Source organism: Emys orbicularis, chromosome 1 (assembly GCF_028017835.1).
Source record: "Emys orbicularis isolate rEmyOrb1 chromosome 1, rEmyOrb1.hap1, whole genome shotgun sequence".
NCBI classification, from domain to species: Eukaryota; Metazoa; Chordata; order Testudines; family Emydidae; genus Emys; species Emys orbicularis.
Genome location: NC_088683.1, coordinates 100,206,882 through 100,225,959, shown reverse-complemented (window position 1 = coordinate 100,225,959; position 19,078 = coordinate 100,206,882). Strand labels below are relative to the sequence as shown.

General features: G+C 44.2%; 1 protein-coding gene across 6 annotated transcripts in view; it reads right to left on the bottom strand.

The window, feature by feature from the left end:
* Positions 1-19,078, bottom strand: part of RBFOX2 (RNA binding fox-1 homolog 2) — a 243,114-nt gene that overhangs the window by 47,791 nt on the left and 176,245 nt on the right. For 3 of the 6 annotated variants that reach the window (XM_065397511.1, XM_065397513.1, XM_065397516.1), the window contains exons 3-4: positions 14,925-15,149; positions 4,928-5,074 (exon numbers count right to left, since the gene is read on the bottom strand). In XM_065397511.1, the coding sequence (XP_065253583.1) occupies positions 4,928-5,074; positions 14,925-15,149 (372 nt within the window). The remainder of the gene's footprint in view (positions 1-4,927; positions 5,075-14,924; positions 15,150-19,078) is intronic. The other 3 variants (XM_065397512.1, XM_065397515.1, XM_065397514.1) reach the window with 1 other exon arrangement.

The window sequence follows — 19,078 nt, the reverse complement described above, 5'->3', positions numbered from 1 at the left end:
GCAAGGAGGTTGGAGAAACAACACTGTCTTGGCCATGCTAGAGCAATAAAAATAAGCTTGGCAGAGTCCAATTTCAGCTTAAGAATGATCTGCGGGATGATTGGAATTGAAGGAAAACCACACAGGGATGACAATTCCCAGCCCACGCAGAAAGGTCAAGGAGCCTGGACAGAGACCCCCTCAGGAGCAAAACAGCTGGCATTTCTTGTCGTCTTTCATGGCGAACAGGTCGACAGTTGGGATGCCCCAAAATGTAAAGATTGACCATAAAACTCTGGGCTTCAGGGTCCATTTGTGATTCAGGGAGAAATTTCTGTTGAGATGATCCGTCAGGTGATTCTGGATCCCACATAAGCGATCGGCCACAGGGGTAATGTTTTACCTGATACAAAACTGCCAGAGCCTGATCGCCTCTTGACACATCACGTTGGAGTGTGCTCCCCCATGTCTGTTCACATACAGTAATACATTGTGGTGGTATTGTTGGTAAGGATGTGCACTGCCAAGTCCCTGATGTGATCTTGAAGTACCTGACAGCCACTGTAGATGGCATGAAGCTCCAGGACATTGATATGCAGAGATGCTTCCTCCTCTGACCACAGACCTTGAACTTTCAGTGACCCCAGATGTGTTCCCCAATCTATTAAGGAGGCAACAATGACAAGAGGCCTGGTCGGTGAGGACAGAGAGAAAGGAACACCCAGAGGGTCATCCAAGCAGGGCCAGCATTAGACTCGCTGGGGCCCAGGGCAGAAAGCCAAAGCCCCACCGCATGGGGCTGAAGTCCAGGGCCCTGAGCCCCACCACCTGGGGCTGAAGCCAAAGCCTGAGTAACTTAGCTTCACGGGGGCCCCTGTGGCATGAGGCCCCAGGCAGTTGCCCTGCTTGATACCCCCTAATGCCGGCCCTGGCTTTTATATGCAGAAAACCAATTATTGTGGCACAGGTGGGCCATGGAGTTTTTATAGCATGTTGGGGGGCCTCAGAAAGAAAAAGGTTGAGAACCCTTGCCATACACCACTGGAAAGAGTCCAGGATTGGCAGAGGACGTTGAACTAGTCTGTCCAAGAGATGACAGTTTGAATGATACACCAACTTCAGCCACATCTAAAAAGGATGAAGGCACTACCTGGCATATTGGACTACCTATGTGCATGCAGCATATGGCCTAGAAACCTCAGGCATACTCAAGCTGTGGTTGAGGATTGAAACTGCAATTCCAGACAAAGATGGTGAATCATGTGGAACCAGTCGGTTGGTAGAAACAGTCTCAAACTCAGAGTCTAGAGGGGCCCCAAAAAACTCAATTCTTGTAAGTCTGAACCAATGTTGACTTCCCACTGTTTTGGATGAGACCTAGATGACCAAGTAAGCGTAGCGTGAACTGAAGGTGAGAGGATTTTGTCTCTTGACTTGCCCCTCAGTACCAAAGCGTACAGATAAAAGAAGCTATAAATTCCCCTCTTCCTGAGGTACTTCTCACCACAAGCGTGCACTTGGTAAAAATCCAGGAAGCAGAGGACAGATGAAAGGAAGCACGGTGTACTGATAGTGCTGGTCTACCATGACAAACCTACTGTGGCTCAGAAGAATTGCTACATATGGAAATAAACATCCTGAAGGTCCAGGGCAGCAAGCCAATCATTGTGATTTAACACAGGAAGAATGGTTGCTAGGGTGACCTCACATATCTGACGTTCTATCAGACAACAATCCTCACTGAGACAACCCCAATCTGGATCTCGAGGAGTCCCGAAGATTCTGCAGTGAGAACAGGGGAGCTAGCCCCAATGGGGCGAACAAATGATTGGACTCATCTGAAGCCCAACATGGGGGCCAGCATCGCTGCTGAAGAGGAATGGGGAATCGATGGTATTGAGCGAGACACACTCCCACTCAGTACTGGGAGAGGCACCAATACCAAGGCCCAGAGTGGTACCAAACTCAACAATGGGACCCCCTAAAAGTGCAATGACAGTGCCAAAGGACACACCAGCATCGAGGGGGCCTTTGATGTTGTGCCCAGCATCAGCCTCAACTCCACAGTTTGGGACATGGGCAGTGCATGCTGCCGTGCTAACATAGCCAGAAGGTGCCAAAGACGTAATGGAGAACAAAGTAGTAGAAGCTATGGCACTGGAAAACTCCTGAAGTAGTGAAGAGTCAGGGACTGAGTGGCAAAGCAGGTCTGATGCCTGCTGATATGCCACTGGTGTGGAGACAGTTAACACTGGTGCCAACATCATCAGTACCAGATTCAACAGATGCCCCGTGGCTGGAACCAGGGAGTCAACGGTACCGGCTCTCACTAATCTCGGTGCAGTACCAGGGACTGGTTAGACAACCTGCTCCACCCCACATGCCAGAAGGAGTGTGATGCTGGTCAGCACTCCTCTTAGAAGAAGCAGAACAGTCTCCCGAGCCTGAAATGGTTCCGATTAGTCTTATCGGATGTCTTTCTCGCTGCACTGAAGGAATAACAACTCCTCTTTCTCTTGGACGAAACACCAGAGTCCGAACATGGAACAGCATTGCTTGCTGGTTCTGAAGGCAGCCACTTGTAAGATGAGGGCCTTGGTGCTGAAGTGACCTGATGGTCTGCTCCAGAAGGTGCTGCTTTGGCTGTAAGTCTCTTGCTACCTGAATCCTCTTTGAATGATTTACAGATGGAGCACCATTCCTCAATGTGTCCCTCACCGAGATACTTCAAGCACCTCATGTGGGGATCACTATTAAGGAGGGGCCTCCCACAGGGAAACCAACTACTCTAATGCTTTACTAACACTAAACTAAACCTAAGGGACTATTAACTACTATTCTAGAGGAAAAACTCAGAAAAACTGACACTGAAAACATAAGGTGAAACACCACACATAGCTCTGACTCTAGCCACGGGTGGGGAGAAGGAACTGAGGTGGGTTGGGGCATGCCACCCTTATATAGCCAGGTAGAGGCTAGGGCTACAGGGCACAAGCAACGCCCCTGCAGGTACTGCTAGGCAAAGTTCTCCGGCTTCAGTGCACTGAGCATGCACACGCCTACATGGAATACAAGGCCACATCTACTTGAAGAACCACCCTATTATCCTCCAGATGCTTACAAATTGATTGTTTAATTATTTGTTTCCAGTATCTTTCCAGGTATCAAAGTTAGGTTGACTGGTCTATAAGACCTTGGGTCCTCTTTGTTCCCCTTTTTAAAAAGAAATACTATATTTGCCCTTCTCCAGTCTTCTGGGACTTCACCTGTCCTCCAAGAGTTCTCAAAGATAATTGTTAATAGTTCCAAGATTACTTCATCTAGTTCCTTAAGTTCCTAGGATCAATTTCAGCAGGACCATCCAACTTGAAAACATCAAACATATCTAACTAGTCTTTAACCTGTTCTTTTCCTATTTTGGGTAACATTCCTTCTCCTTCCCCCTTGTTAATATTAATTTTGTTGAGTATCTGGTCACCATTATTGTTTTAGTGAAGACTGAAGCAAATTAGGCATTAAATACCTCAGCTTTCTTGATGTCATCAGTTATTAGTGTTACTTCCCCACTAAGTAGTGGGCCTACACTTTTCTTTGTCTTTCTCTTGCTCCTAATGTGTTCAAAAAACTTCTCCTTGTTGCCTTTTATGTACCTTGCTGGGTGTAACTCAAAGGCTAAGTGCCTTAGCCTTTCTGTTTTGTGCCGACATGCTTGTGCCATTCTTTTATACTTCTCCGTAGCAATTTGTCATTATTTCCACTTTTTGTAGAATTCATTTTTGATTTTCAGGTCATTAAAGAACTCCTGATGGAGCCAAATTGACCTCTTGCTATTCTTCTGATCTTTCCTTCGCATCGGGATAGTTTGCTGATGTGAATTAGGTATGGTTTCATAGGACACCTGCCTCATTCACTGACTACTGTTCAAGCTGTACAATGTCTGAAGCAAGAGTCCTGCAGAACCAGTAGTAGGCGATGGTGCAGTTAGAAATGATTTAACACAACATTCAGGGAACAACTATCAAAGTTGCATGAGCAACCTTAACATTGTATTTCCTGACTTGAGTTCTTCAGTCTGCAGCCTTAGTATGCAACAAAGTTTTGTTTTGTTTTATTAAATAAAATTCCCTAGATTTTGTTAAAAGAAAAACAAAAAACTTAATTACACAGAACTATTTGCAGACAACACTAGTGCACTGTCAGCCACACAGGATGAGCAGCCAACAAGCCAAAGGCTCCTGTGGATTGTATAGACCCTTCACTTGAAGCATAGCTCTTGCAAAGCCTTGTATCATCCTTTGAATTTTTGTGTGTCCATGGTGGACTAGTCCCTGGCCATACATATGAAGACAGTCTCTGCCCCAAAGAGCTTACAATCTAAGAAGTAGGTAATGTACGAAGGCTGGGTGGAGAGGGGAGCAGGCTAAAAGATACAGTCAAACTACACACAATGTGTATGTTATATACTTTTTAAAATACTATCCCCTCCCCAATGGCTCCTCAAATATTATTTGGCCAATTTCTTCACAGGAATCTCTTCATAAGATCCCAGAAGTCGATCATAAGGAGGGCCTTAAATGTTTCAGAAAGTTTGTAAGCAATTGAAAAACAACGCTTTAGAATGGAAACACTAAATCAACCTTAGCTATGAAGCCTTATTTTCACTAGGCAACAAGGCAGAATTGTATCAATTGTTTGCTACCACATGATAAAATCTTAGTGCGGAAAGGGCAAGTGATAGCAAGTAGAGGTAAACCCTACCTAGTGCTTACCTCGCCCTGCTAACATGTGAAAAATACAAATTGCCCTGTTCACATTGGGATTTTACCACATTAACTAATACGTAGTAAAAACACCTTTTTTCTTATCATGGACACACCATCAGTGTCACCATGTACTGTACTTGTAGTGAAGTAGAGTCTATTGTTCCTTAAGGGCTTCAGTAACTTACCCCAAACATCTGTCGGAGATCTGGATCCCGGAAGCGGAAGGGAATGTTAGAGACATGAAGCCGCTTTGGAGTGGACTTGCTCTCGGTATTCTCACTGCTTTGTGTCTGTGACTGCTGTCCATCTGTCTGTGCCCCTCCTTCTGTCTGCTGAAATCAAACAGTGACAAAAAGAGAAGTGAAGAGAAATCATACAAATTCCAACCAACCCTTATGAGGTTGTCTCTGCCTATGGATTTACACTACACTTGTAACTGTGACACAGTAAGTATGATAAACCCAGCAACCAACTAATCTTTTATTTCTCCCTCCTTTCCATGAGCAAATAGTAAGAGGATCTTGGTCGTCTTTCTCTCCTCTCCTCCCCCAATATAATCTTTTATCTTAGTAGGTTTCTTTTTTTAAAGTAGTTTCTCCTCTCTTTCCCTTGGCTTTTCTTCCTCCTTGTTACCATGGGAAAGCTACAGTGAAGAGGTGGGTCTTCTTTTTTGTCCCCACGCTGGCAAGTAATATTATTATTCTAATCTCTTATAGCAGCATGTTGATGCAATAATCAAAATCCCACGACTGAGGTGCAGCTTTCCAACAGACTGATGTCAGCAATGCACCCCCAGGCAAAACTGCATCTGTTCTGCTGTGTTCCATTCAGAGAAGTACCACCTCCAAATATGACCTATACTAAAATGGTTCAGCCCAGGGGCAATGGCTATGCATTCTTATGTTTAATTTATTTTAGTTAATTTTAAATCTACTTCAAGAAATTAAATAAACAAATATCGCCATTTTTAGGTTCTGCCAAAACTCAACGAGCCACACTCCTTTTTGGGCTTTGCAGCCAGAATGTACGTGCTGCCCCTAAACCTGCTTTGCATCATAGATGATATCGAGGCACAAATGAAGATGTCTTGGTAGGAGGTTTTAAAACTGAAATTGAAACAGCCAGATTTATTTAATCTCCATTTGAATCTCTCCTCCAGGAGATTCCACAAGCTGTGTCAAGACTTTGTTAACCCCAGCATGGGGGAACCCATCCCTTACTCTGAGACATGAAAAATGCACTCACTGACTCATGCTTGCCAGCAGAATAGTGAAATTGATAATAATCTGATCAGTTTTATTGCTGTGTTCCTTTCCAGCAGCTGTGAATGGTATGCCAGGATAATCACCAGAGCACCTATTCACCCCTTCTTTTGTCACCTGTCTCAGATGAAGGTTTAATGCTTTGGCTGGATGTCTAGTAAATTTCTTAAGCCCTGCTTCATTCTCTCATATGGTGTGGACTTACTTCTCCCCTTCACCCACAGCAATAGTGAAAACCTATTGTGTGGGAACTCAAAGGGCTAGCAAAGACTAGATTCAGCCTGTTTTAGTCACTTGCAAAGACATATCCAAGCCCTAACAGCTTAAAACAATCAAGTATTTTACTGCTGCTGGACATCCATTTTGTCTATCAAATGTGCAAAGAAATACTTCCCGGGGACTTAACCAAAGACTGGGCTCCTCCACCACTGGCTGGACTTACCCAGCGTGTCCTGAACATTGTGCAGCAAAGACTTGGGAGCCTCCCAGGATATGTCTATAGAGCAAAGAAAAATCCATGGCTGGCCCGTGCCAGCCAACTTGGGTTCACGGGGCTCGGGCTGTGGGGCTCTTTCATTGCTATGTAGAATTCCAGGCTTGGGCTGGAGCCCAGGCTCTAGGACCCTGAAAGGTGGGAGGGTCCCAGAGCCTGGGCCCAGAAGCCTACACAGCAATGAAACAGCCTCTCAGCCCCAGTCGGCTGGTATGGGCCAGCCGTGGATTTTTCTTTGCTGTATAGACATAGTCCCAAAGACCTGAAAAGGGGCATCTCTCCATTGCTATACAAAATGGGCAGCAGTAGCACTGAAATTCTCTCAGCCAGAAGCCTCTCTCTTGGACACACACACGAGTTATACAGGACCGACAATAGCATGTTAACAGTGAACACTGTGGCCTCGGCATGCTGATCAAAGCAACGGCAGCTTTCCATTTCGCTTCACTTAAGCGATGCAGGCAGTACAAATGAATGTGATCCATTTGGTATAAACTAGCAGTGAGGGGGAGAGTGGAATGGCATGGCTATGCAAGCATCTCTATTCACAAGTTGCAGTGAAGGGGACAGCAGAGCGATATGAGCCCACCACACACTGGACAGAGTATACCATTTACAATCAGCAACGGTTTACCCACCCCCAAATATCAGACACAGACAACATCTTGACAGATACCATATCTAAAATGTACCACTTCCAGATGCCTTTCCCTCCCCTCACCCCGTGACAAAATGCATCTCCAAACACATGCGTGGTGCACCCTAGGGGAAGAATCAATGCAGTCAGCTTGTGATTAAATCACACCATGCTATTTGGCAGTTTTATTTTTATGACTCCATCAGAATCCTCTGCTCCCGGGGGCAAATCTGTCCAAGGAGAAGGACAGAACACATGGCGGCTCATCCATCACCAGTGCAAACAGTGCCTAGAAATTAGTGTTCCAAAACAACCCCCAGAAATCATTAACTCCCCCAGTGCTACTGAGTTTTGAAGGGAATCTCTCTTCAGTCAGGTTTTATGCATACTCTGGAGTCCCATTAATGCAAATTTCCAAGCCCTGTGCTTCCTGCAACAGATGGTAAAAGTTGCAAGTAGACACATGCCCCACCAGATAGGTATGCACCCTCTGTCCATCCCTCCCAAGCATGACAAGTGTAGACTCTATGAAGTGAGGTATGTCAGCACAAGTTTAAGGACTCTGAACAGTTTCTGATGTAATCTGCCAAGGAATAGGTCTGTTGCTTCAATAGGCATGGAAACCAGGAGGCTGTGAACTAGTGGACCGAGGAGAATGTAAAAACTCTTAGAGGCAGGAACTCATGTCTTACTAAGCCTGTACTATGTCATACAGCGGCCTGTTCAAAAATCCCTCACAGCTGTGCCTGCATATGGCAGCGTGCTGCTGCCATACAAGAGACAATATTTTACAGCATGCTAGCTTTGTACAATGAGATAAGGCTTCAAACAGGGAAGACAAGAGGTCTTCTGTCAAACCTCACCTTGACTACGATAAGACTCCCAAGCTCAGAGACAGGTAACACCAATGCGGAAGGGTACATTCTTCTGCATGAATTCAAGAGTTTCCTGCTAATGTCAGATATGTTCCCTCTCTGAAAGCTATAAACTGCACTTGCAAGGAGATGGGTTCAGCAGTCTAATGGTTCTTTCCCATTTCTAATGTCTGTGACCCTAAAGTGAGGTTCAGTCTTTCAGCCAGCATGAGACTGGCTTGATACGTTTGTGTATTGCAATATATTCAGCTGCAAATACAAACAGAAGAAATGGCTTCCTAAGGTCTTGGTTTTGGTCATTCCTTGACTTAATTCATCTGGAGATGAAAGGGAAAGGCCTGGAGCTTGTTTAGAGGCAGCATTTTATGGAGACTGGTGGCAGAAAGTTGCCCTGAGTCGCATAATAAAAAACACACACTTCACAAACCAAATCTCTCCTCCTCACACTAACTCTCAGTTACTTCATTCTGGCCTGATAGCAACATCTGACAGCGGAGAACTGGACTTCTCCCTCCGCAAGTCCGAGATACCTACTACAACCTGTTGTCAGTTCAGCACAGTGGGGTGCAGAGTCTCTTCATGTTCCTTAAATCTCAACTGCCAGCAGGGAGGCAATAATAAGGAGACTTTGCTGTGGCAGAGATTCTGGATTTTAAAATGCTTTTAGTCCCATCCTGCACTCTCACATTAGTCTGTGTAATTTACATTGATGGTAATTAGAGAGAGAAGGTGGTGATCCTTTTTTATTCTTCTTCAGGTCTGAGCTTTGTGTAAGCTTGAAAGCTGGTCTCTCTCACCAACAAAAGTTGGTCCAATAACAAAATATTCTCTCACTCATCTTGTCTCTCTAATATTCTGGGACCACTATAGGTACAACAATTCTGCATACATTGGTGGTAATGTCACCTGGCACTATGCTTATGGCCCCAAACTGTTCTGAAGCAGCCAGTTCCACAGACTGCATGCCCAAGTTAGGGTCTCAGTTAAGATTTCGGAGAAGCAGGGGATCTATACTGCTTGAGCCAACAGTGAATATTTATCTGCCTGGGTGAGCAGACATAGGGTGAATAGACAAAGGGAGACTGACAACAGCAAAGGTATCAGCCAGCACAGAGACTATAAATACAAAGTACAGTTTGTTTCTCTCCCTCGCTTGCTTTTTCAGATGCAAGTTATGGAAATTTAAAATGTTTGGAAATAGAAGATCCAGAATCTTGTGTAGCCCAAGAACAAGGGTAGACTGTGGGTACAGTTTATTTACAAAACGGACAGAAAAATGTAAACTATTAATGCCTGTATTCAGAGGGGAACTAGATTGGCTTATGAGCTTTGGGGTTGAGCTATAGCATTTTTTGACTCCACTAGTTATAGTTGGGCCCCAGATCAGGAAACTGGTTAGCTCACCAGCTATAGAATGATTGAAGGCAGTGACTGAGATTCACAACTATTTGATGGCTATGTGGCTACAGAAATGGAAGGTTGCTTGTTGAGTTTTTTGGAAACTTGGGGTGGGGGTGGAGGGGTCTCAGTCCAGCTTCCAATAGGTAAATGTTCACATCACAAAAGCTACCATTATAACAGACACCCTAGGAAGCAGTTTAAATAGAGATGCAGGTTAAGGACTTAAAGGGCCATGGACACTGAATCCCCCTCACTCCTACAGGTTGTTCCTCCGAGTTAAGGTTGAAGTACACTGTCATGGGCAGTGGGTGTGGGAACTTGAATGGTCATTGCCCAGGCTGTACCTCTTCTGAAGAGAGAGGACTTCCAGTGCCAATTGGCACTTTTCAACAGCACTAAATTTCATTTTTAAAATTAACAAATCCATTTCCATTTGTATTATTTACCTTAAAAATAGGGAGCCCAATTTCCAGAGATGGCAATATGGAAGTTTAAATGCAACTCAGAACATGCTAGGAATATAATAAGAAAGGAATTATTTTGGGAAATTCTATGGCCTGTGTTATACAGGAGGCCAGACCAGAGGATTACAAAGGGTCCTTTCTGACCTTGGAATCTCTGAATGTATTAAATGTTCTTTTATGCAATGGTGACATGCAGTGTCCAGACAGGATTGTTTTGATGGCCACCAAGCCAGAACCTTCATGAAAGTCTCTTGGGACCAAATTCATCTTTTATCAAATAGGGAGGTTTTGGCACACAAGCCAGAGAAGGTGGTGGTGAACAGCTGCCCTGCTTAGACATTAAACAGTGGTTTGTAAGTGTGGAAAACTGAACTAATCTGCTTCATGGTCAGACCATGCTCTCAAGTTCCAAATTTCATATTTAGTTACCCCAAGCCAGTGGTTTCCAAACTGTGGACCATGGAGTGGTCCACAGAGAGCTGGTCGGTCACATAGTGATGGCTCCTCCTTCGCCTGTTAAACTGCATTAAGAGACAGCTAAATGTAAACATTACATACTTCCTTAATATTAAATGTCCTAGGTACACAATTGCTGTAGTTACCATAGGGATTTTACATTATTTGTGGGAGAGGAGATATCCATGGGACAATCCTTCTGTTAAGACACGGTTCATGCTATTAAAAAAAAAGTTTGGGAACACCCTGTCCTAGGAAAACCTTGCACATTCAAAAACATACGTTTAGATGCATATAAGACACCCAGAAATCTGAAAGTCTAGTCCCTATCTCACCAGTCACATTGACTAAGGTACATGGATCCCACTGTGAATGTGATTCTTCATTCTCTAATAAAAAAGTACATCTGTATTCCTTTGGAAGATGTGCTGCATTTACTAAATGTGTTTAAGTGACGGTACGTCAGAGACTTATCTCAGACACTGCTCTCTGCAATTAGATTTTGTATTGTACCGGTTCATGACATAATGCAAAAGGCAAGCTCTCAACACCTGCCATTTATGAGGCTGCATCAGGAACTTTCATATAAAGTAATTTACATACGTCTATGTCTGTACAGCTATACTTCTAGATATAGAGCCACACACACATATACACACACAGCTTCTTCCCACTATTCAACTGGCTTCTTTCATCAGTTTTATTCACCTTATAGGGAAATCTTCTTGTTTTCTACTCTCAGGAAAGCCATTTTAGTTCACTAGATGGTCAATCATTCCTCTAAATAAGTCTTTCCACCTTGGGCTGTCTCAGACTGAGAGTCCTCAGGCTGTTTTATGTCTACCTCTGTAATCTGATAAAAACTCAAGAGTCATAGCACTGACAAACTGAGATGCAAGGTATCAGTCAGGGAAACAGACTCTTCCGCTGCAGGTTGTTTTGTTAAGCCAAGTTTGAACTGATGTCCCTGTCAATTTTTGATCCAGCTCTCTCAACTGTGCTTTGGGCACAGTGTGGGAAGAAAGGCCAGATGCTTTGGAAATAGACTCATAACCCCAAGTACCAGGCAGGAAACACAGCCCAGCACATGAGGTCTGATCCTCAATAAGTGAGGGGCCAATGCCACAAATTAAACTCAAGCATAATATGAGCAATTAATGTGCAAGTTCCTCCATTCACAGTTCCATTTCTGTGCTTCTCAATCCTGACCTATAGCATAAACATTATTTCAGTCCCAGGTTTCTCCTTGGCTGACAACACAATCATGCTAGAATGTGCACTGGTTTTACAATGTAGAGCAGGAGTAGTCAGTAGGGGGACCGCGGGCCAAACCCGAACCGCCAGATGCTTTTAAAAGGACCCCAAATATTTTTATTTACTTTCCCCCTCTCCCCCCGGAGTCTGGACCTTGACTATACCCTGACCAAGAAATTTGGCCCTTGACAAAAAATAACTGATTACCCCTGATGTAGAGAAATGGCCAGTATGGAGTGGACCTTGACTCCCGAAGTTTATTTCATTTGCGACCAGAGCTGACATTTGAACTCAGGCCTCCAGACTGTGTTAATTAACTCACTTTGCCACTGTCAGTCTCCTCACATCAGCCTGTCTGGCTTATGAGCTAGTCAGGCTCTGGCACACAAGAAAAGAAATTGGATGAACTCATTACACTGTCGCACAGGCTTGTTATGTCAGATGTAACCAACCCAAAACCAATTCAAAAATGACACCCTGTCTTCTCAGTTTAACATTTCTGCAATGACCCTGCCTCTGCCAGGCTGAAAAGCGGGAATTCTAAGCTCTTCCTCCCATCCCCTTTTTGCTAACTGACTGTGTACTGCACCAAATGGACATCAGCACAAACTCTGATCTTAAAAGCAGGGAAAGGTCTCTTTTCTCTGGTTAAAGGAATTCCTGAAATGCCCCTGGGAGTCCAGGCTTAAGATCACAACAGCAGGGGAATCTGCGGGCCTGTTGGGTCTGGGATCTCACTTGCACACATGTGAGGGCAGCTGCTCTTGTTGACTGCTGTAGCAAGAGGAGCGCATTAGAGGCCCTAAGACAACTTTATACAATATTAGGTTAGTACAGTCCCGTGGGCCAGAAGACAGGATGAGAAAGAGGGAGAACCTGTGTGTGACAGATGAGTGCACACATGCAACAAACACACACAAGTATGTATGTAATAACTGGCATATGTGATGGACAATGCCTGTGAGTTAGGGGTGTGTTCGGAAAGGTAGTATCATCTACCTGGTGTGTTGTATTCTAACACCCACCTTTGGCCTGAGTAACTAAGCCTCCTACTTCCAACACAATACAGTGAGTTTCGCTCAGTCCCCACATGACTCCTCAGTGTGGTGAGCAAAGAATAAAGCTAAAAGCAAATACACCCCAGGGCCTATATTCCACAGAATCAAAAGAGCTTCATACACTAAGATTCCACTAGAGGAATAGAAAGGGATAAGTGCAGAAAGATTCAAGGCCCAAAGCATGTAAGACATAGGTTGGGAAAGCCCTCAGCAACTTTGTCCACTCCCGTTGGATTTCCATGAAAAACACACAGTGGCTTACCACCAACTGGAATCCTTTCAGGTTAAAAAACTGCCACCACTAATGTGTTCATGTGTTTTCTTGAAGGTGGTTACCTTTACCCCTTCCTGGCCAGCTCCAGTTCTGTGCACTCTACTTTGCAGTGTTCACTTGCGCACCTTTAACTATGTTAAATGGTTAGAGCAGACATGCCTACTGTTCCCAGTAGTTGGTACAAAAGTTACATGCTAGCTAACCTATCATCTAACCTCTCCCAGTTACACTCCCTCCACAGACTCCTGACAACAATTCTCCCTCTCATGGCAGGCACTCAACAACACACTCCCTCCCACACGAGCTTCTATTCTCTCCTCATAGTCTACTAAGTACCACTGCCTCACCCTGCCAGAGCACATATGCAGACTCCTATTCTCGTTCTTTTGGCTCTCTGGAGCTTGTATTAGTCGATGAAACACAGAGCTCTTCCCCGCAATGCAGTGGAGATGGTTCCTAATATGGAAGAGGAACAGGAGGGTTGGCAGCAGCTTGTGTCCAGGGTCAAGGCTCACATTATTCATTTCCATTTAAAAAAAACATTCTTAATGTCTGGACAAAGATAGGAACAACATAAACGCATGGAAAAAGCAGACAAGCCAGGAAGCACTCTACATTGCCATGCAGGAGATCTAGGTTGCATTCCCAACATCCAACTCCATCTTGAGCTGGTAGCGCTTAGTATTGCTTTGCATTGCCAGGCAGGAAACTAAAATTCCAGTTCCTGTGTTGTGTTCACTGGGTGGGTGGGACATGGGACAGCTAAGTGTCATAAAGGTTACTTATATGGCTCTGCACTTGCCTTGCATCAGCCTTCGGTTCCATTTCCAGTCATGATCTGTCATTAACTAGGATTGCATTGCCCTGTGGCTTAGTAAGGTGTTTGAAGTGAATTGAAAGCATGGTCAATGTACTTTACCGGGCTTATACCCTTTCCTTCTTGAATCCATTCATCTTGTGAACACCATAGCTCGAAGCATCTCTCAAGGTCAAGACCAGTGCTGTCAACAGTGCAGCCATGGCCAATCACAGAGAGAAGGGTGCTACATGCTGTGCATCCATACACACTTGAGCTGGCACTATATCGGTCCTTCCAATCACTGGCACTAAATTCACTCCGTACTTATAGGGAAAAAAAATAATCTCTAGCAGCCAAGCACCTAACTACAAGGAAAACTGAAAGCATTAGCAGATTAAATCCATCCCTTTGCACTGAAGGTTCTCACCATAAGGCTCTTTATTAGGAAGTTAAATCTTAACAAGTGGCTTAAGGGGTGGATAAAGCTTTCCCTGGGATAATCTGCCAGCATGTTGTCCAGTTCCAGGCTATGGGAAGATGAAAATGAACAAGGAAGAAGGTGAAAGTCTTTGTTTAGTAAATGGCTGCATAGCAGCCAAAGGTTGTCTCCTGCCTAGGTCTGCCCCCCTGCACCCTCCACGCACACGGCCATCTTCAAAAAGCCAAAATGTCTCCCCACTCTACCACCTCCCTCAACTGGGATAATTCATCTGTGTCTACTAATTCTAATCCTATCTATAATTTCAGCCTTTTAGGGCTTGTTTTCACTTAGTTGTTTTTTTTTTATTTGATTGCCAATCAACTCAAAGTAGTTAACACCTTTGTAAAGCCTGGACATCCCTAAATGGCTGTTCTAGGCTACACTTCAGTCACAACGTTTAAGAAAGCCACCGCAAACTATTGCTACTCTTTGTTGTGACAGAGGGGATAATTCTCTCTTCACAAACACAAATTTATCAAGAGAGTATATCCGAGGGGGAAGGTAGGAGCATTGCACTGGGATGTGAAAGCCACTGGGCTTTAATAATTCTCTCACTTTTGGGGTACAAGCGGCCCACCTCTGATACAAGAGCAACATTACCTACGCGCTTATGAGACATTAGGGATGGAAGAGAGCTATCAGGTAATCTAACCTAAAACAGTTTCAGGAAAAGCACTGTATGAATGGCACTGTATTGGTTTTCCCCCTCTGCAACTAGCTGTGCATACCGTAAGAGATCCATTCTGCGTGCTGGGCGTATTCGTGCTCTGCTCTCCATGCGCCTGCGTACTTCCGTAGAGTGTCAGATTGTGCTCGCTGGTCTGGCCTGCATAGTCCTGAGTGTGTGGCACCCCATACTCTGTGGGGATCCCATTCTGTGGGGGTGGTGGGAACGGGATTGTGGTGAATGGCTGGACCATTGCATCAGGAGTGGCTGTTGGCTCCTGGTTACCCTGGAGAAGGGGAAAGGAGAAAATGGATTTAATACGCTACAAATGATGGAACAGGAATCCAATCTAAGAAGAGCAAACAGGTGTCCAATCCAGCTCAGCTCAGTATCCCATTCACTGTCACTACACTACCACACAAACAAGTCCTCTATTGTATTTTATATAGAAAGGAACACTCCTCCCCTGAGAGCACAGATTTTCATTTTTTAAGTTTGCTTTGGCAGCTTTGTGGATACTGGGTAGAATGAAGGGACCATATTTGGGGCTCAGGACCTACACACCCTTGAAATATCACAGGATGCCCTAACTAAGTCATGTAAGATGTATCTTTGGGGCCTGACTGGTCTGCATCTCCTCCTCAGGCCCAAATTATAGAATAGAATTCTCTTTCTGACTTTTCCTGAGTGCTCCCAGCATTCCAGTGCGGGTGGCATTGGTCCTAACACCCCTATAAAATGCCAGTGTGCTTGGCTGGCACACCCCACTTCTCCCAGTCCCGTAACTGTTAAAATATTTCTTGTGATAAACTGCATCCTCACGGCACTGCCCCCAAGTACCTCTGCTTAGGGCAGTATTCCTTGCTACTATACTCTAGTAAAAGAGAGAGCAGAGATCTATATTCCAGGACAGATCTGTGCAAAACAGATTACCCAGATACCCAATTACTGGAATTCATGTTTCTTGCCTACTCCTCAGAAGACAGACAGGAGCCATGGGGAACTGAAAATTGAGAATACAGGCTTGCAGCACTTGCTCTCTCCCAATCATTAGCATCGCTACCTTCAAACAAGGCGTTAATTATACTCCTCCCTCAGCTCAGGGCATCCCACAGAGATTTCTGTGCTAGGACAATGGGCTTTTTAGCAGCTTTTGGCGCCATTTGATGCCAACTGGTTGTCTATTAAACAGATACTCCACCAGACAAAAGGTATGCCGAAGAGGGTAAAAATCCCACACTGCCATGCCTCCAGAGAGCCCTAGCACTTCAAAAATCATCATTGTAGCCACTCTGCCCAACTGTCAGGCCTCATCTACATGCCCTCAGGGAAGGGAGAGAGGCATGGCTGGAAGAATTCAGTCACCTGGTGTAAAGGAAGAACGGCCGATGACATTCCAGTCTCTCTGACCTTAGAAGACTGGACTATTGCTCTGTTTCTATTGCACCCATCACCCCACCAGAGAAATCCAAGGAATAATCTCAGGCTAGGAGGTTGCTCACCACTGTCAATGTACTGTAATCCCGATTTTAAATTTCACCTGCTATTCCAGACATGGGTCCTCCTCCCATAACACCCTGAGGTAGTAGAGCCTGTTGTAATATTGGTGTACTTAAATCAATAGACAAAAGGGAAAACAGTCTTGTCACTAGATGAGGAAAAGGGATCTCTGTTGGGAAGGGATTCACCAAGGGGTAATTGCTGCAGGAAATTACATAGTAGTCTTTTAGCAGAGAATACAGAGACACTGAAGGGAGCTCCGCTGAAACTAGACAAATCTTTCAATCCATTTATCAAAGTGCCTGCAGCTCCCATTTCAGGGCGAATGAAACAATGATAAATTCAATGCACCTCCAGCCAACACAGGTCATTCAGACATTGGCTGAATCCCAAATTTGTTCTGACACTAGTATATCTGGCCTGTGTCCCCTGTGGGCCACATGATCATGCACGCCTGTAGCTGGGAAGAAGGTGAGGGAAGGGCATTCAACACCATTTAGCAGTGCAGAGCTGCAGCCATGGACCCTAACCACACAGCCAGTTTCACTTACTGACGTCCAGTCCCTACACAAAGCTGCATATAAGTACTGCAGCTATCAGCAGCAGTGCAGCCGTACCACACCACTGTTAAATTCATAGACACAGCTCAGACGTTTTTACCACCATGTCATGAAAATGGCTGCACCACTGCTGGCAGCTACGGGAATATAGCTACAATTTTTTCCAGTGTAGACTCACTCAATGCATCATCTGTGCAATGCAAGGTTTCCCCCAAAAGCCCAGAAAAGTGGTAGCCCTACCATGCTTTAATTTCTACCCCATTGCTTCCCTTACCCTGACAAGTTCCCTGTCTTTGAACCTTTAAGTCAATCTAAACTAATACAATAAACAAGTTTATCTTTTTAAATGAAGACAGGCCTGAAGACTTTATTTTTAAATGAAGATTTTAAAGAAACACCATCAACTTAATTATGCTTCTGTCTAGAACTTTTTAAACCTATCATTGTGAGAGATAACATCTCTGATTATTATAACTGAAAGTTTAGAGAACAATAATTTTAATATTTTTTCAGTTTATTTTCCTTGTCCGTTTGACAGCTCTTTGTCTATAGTTAGTTTCAATATAAGTCAGTTCCCCATGACTGTGTACGTTTTTCCATTTTAAAAATAGGAACAAAATAGGAAACGGTGATTGTAAAACTATAAAAATTGGCAGCAGGACTCTGGGGAAGGTGCAGTATCTAAAACTACTAACTTATTTATTTTTAACTGGACTAGCTTTCAAGTTGACAGTACCTCTAACCCTGAGAACAGAATACTAATTAGAAAGCTTTTAAAAACAAGTTGGACAAACATCCGCTAGGGATGGTCTAGGTTAACTTGGTCCTGCTCCTGCGCAGGGGGCCAGACTTGATGACTTCTCAAGGTCCCTTCCAGCCCTACATTTCTAGGATTCTATGAACAAGACCTATTAGGTCACAGAGTCTATCCTCTTGATAACGCAGGATTGTTCCCTGCAGGACATATTCTATTGTTTTATTTAATCTTGTTTTAAAATGACCCCAAAAAGACTATCCCGCAAACCTAACAATCTCATTTTCAGAAGTTTCCCTCTTAATTTAATTTTATTCCTTTCCTCCTATCTTACATCCACTTGTACCATCCTAAATAACTACGCTCCCACGTTTAGTCACATAAAAACATTTTAAGGGTGAAAAGACTATGTCTCTTAGGGTACGTCTATACCCAGCCGCTAGTTCGGTGGCTGGCAATCGAACTTCTGGGTTCGACTTATCGCGTCTTGTCTGGACGCGATAAGTCGAACCCGGAAGTGCTCGCCGTCGACTGCGGTACTCCTGCTCGGCGAGAGGAGTACCGCAGAGTCGACGGGGAAGCCTGCCTGCCGCGTGTGGACCAAGGTAAGATCGAACTAAGGTACTACGAACTTCAGCTACGTTATTCACGTAGCTGAAGTTGCGTACCTCAGTTCGATTTGGGGGGTTAGTGTAGACCAAGCCTAAGTGTATGCTTAGACAACACATATATATTTAGCTCTTAATCTTGACTCATAAATCCAACTATAATCATTTTTACTGCTCCTCTCTGAACTTCCCAAATTTTTCAATCAATTTCTGGTGCTGAATACAGTACACCAGATGAAGTCATCCCAGAGCCATTTAGAGGGGACTATCACACCCTGCTTTGTGACTTTATGTCTAAGGGTATGTCTACACTACAGGATTAATCCGAATTTATATAATTCGAATTTAGGAAACCGATTTTATAAATTCGAATGTATTCGGCCACACTAGGCACCATTAATTCGGTGGTGTGCGTCCAAGCTACCATAGTAGCATCGATTTCCAGAGCGTTGCATTGTGGGTAGCCAATAACATCTAATTGCCAATAACATCGAATTGCGGCCACACTAACCTTAATTCGGATTAACAATACCGATTTTGACGCTACTCCTCTCGTCGAGGAGGAGTACAGATATCGAATTAAAGGGCTCTTTAATTCGAATTAAATGGCTTCGTTGTATGGACGGTTCCAGAGTTAATTCGAATTAAAGCCACTAAATCCGAATTAAAGGCGTAGTGTAGACCAGGCCTAAGTAATGCAGTTCAAAACCACATAGGCTTGTTTTGCTGCCACGCTGTTGCCAATTCATTTTTAATTTGAGGTTTCCTACTATCTTTCACCAGTATTCTTATC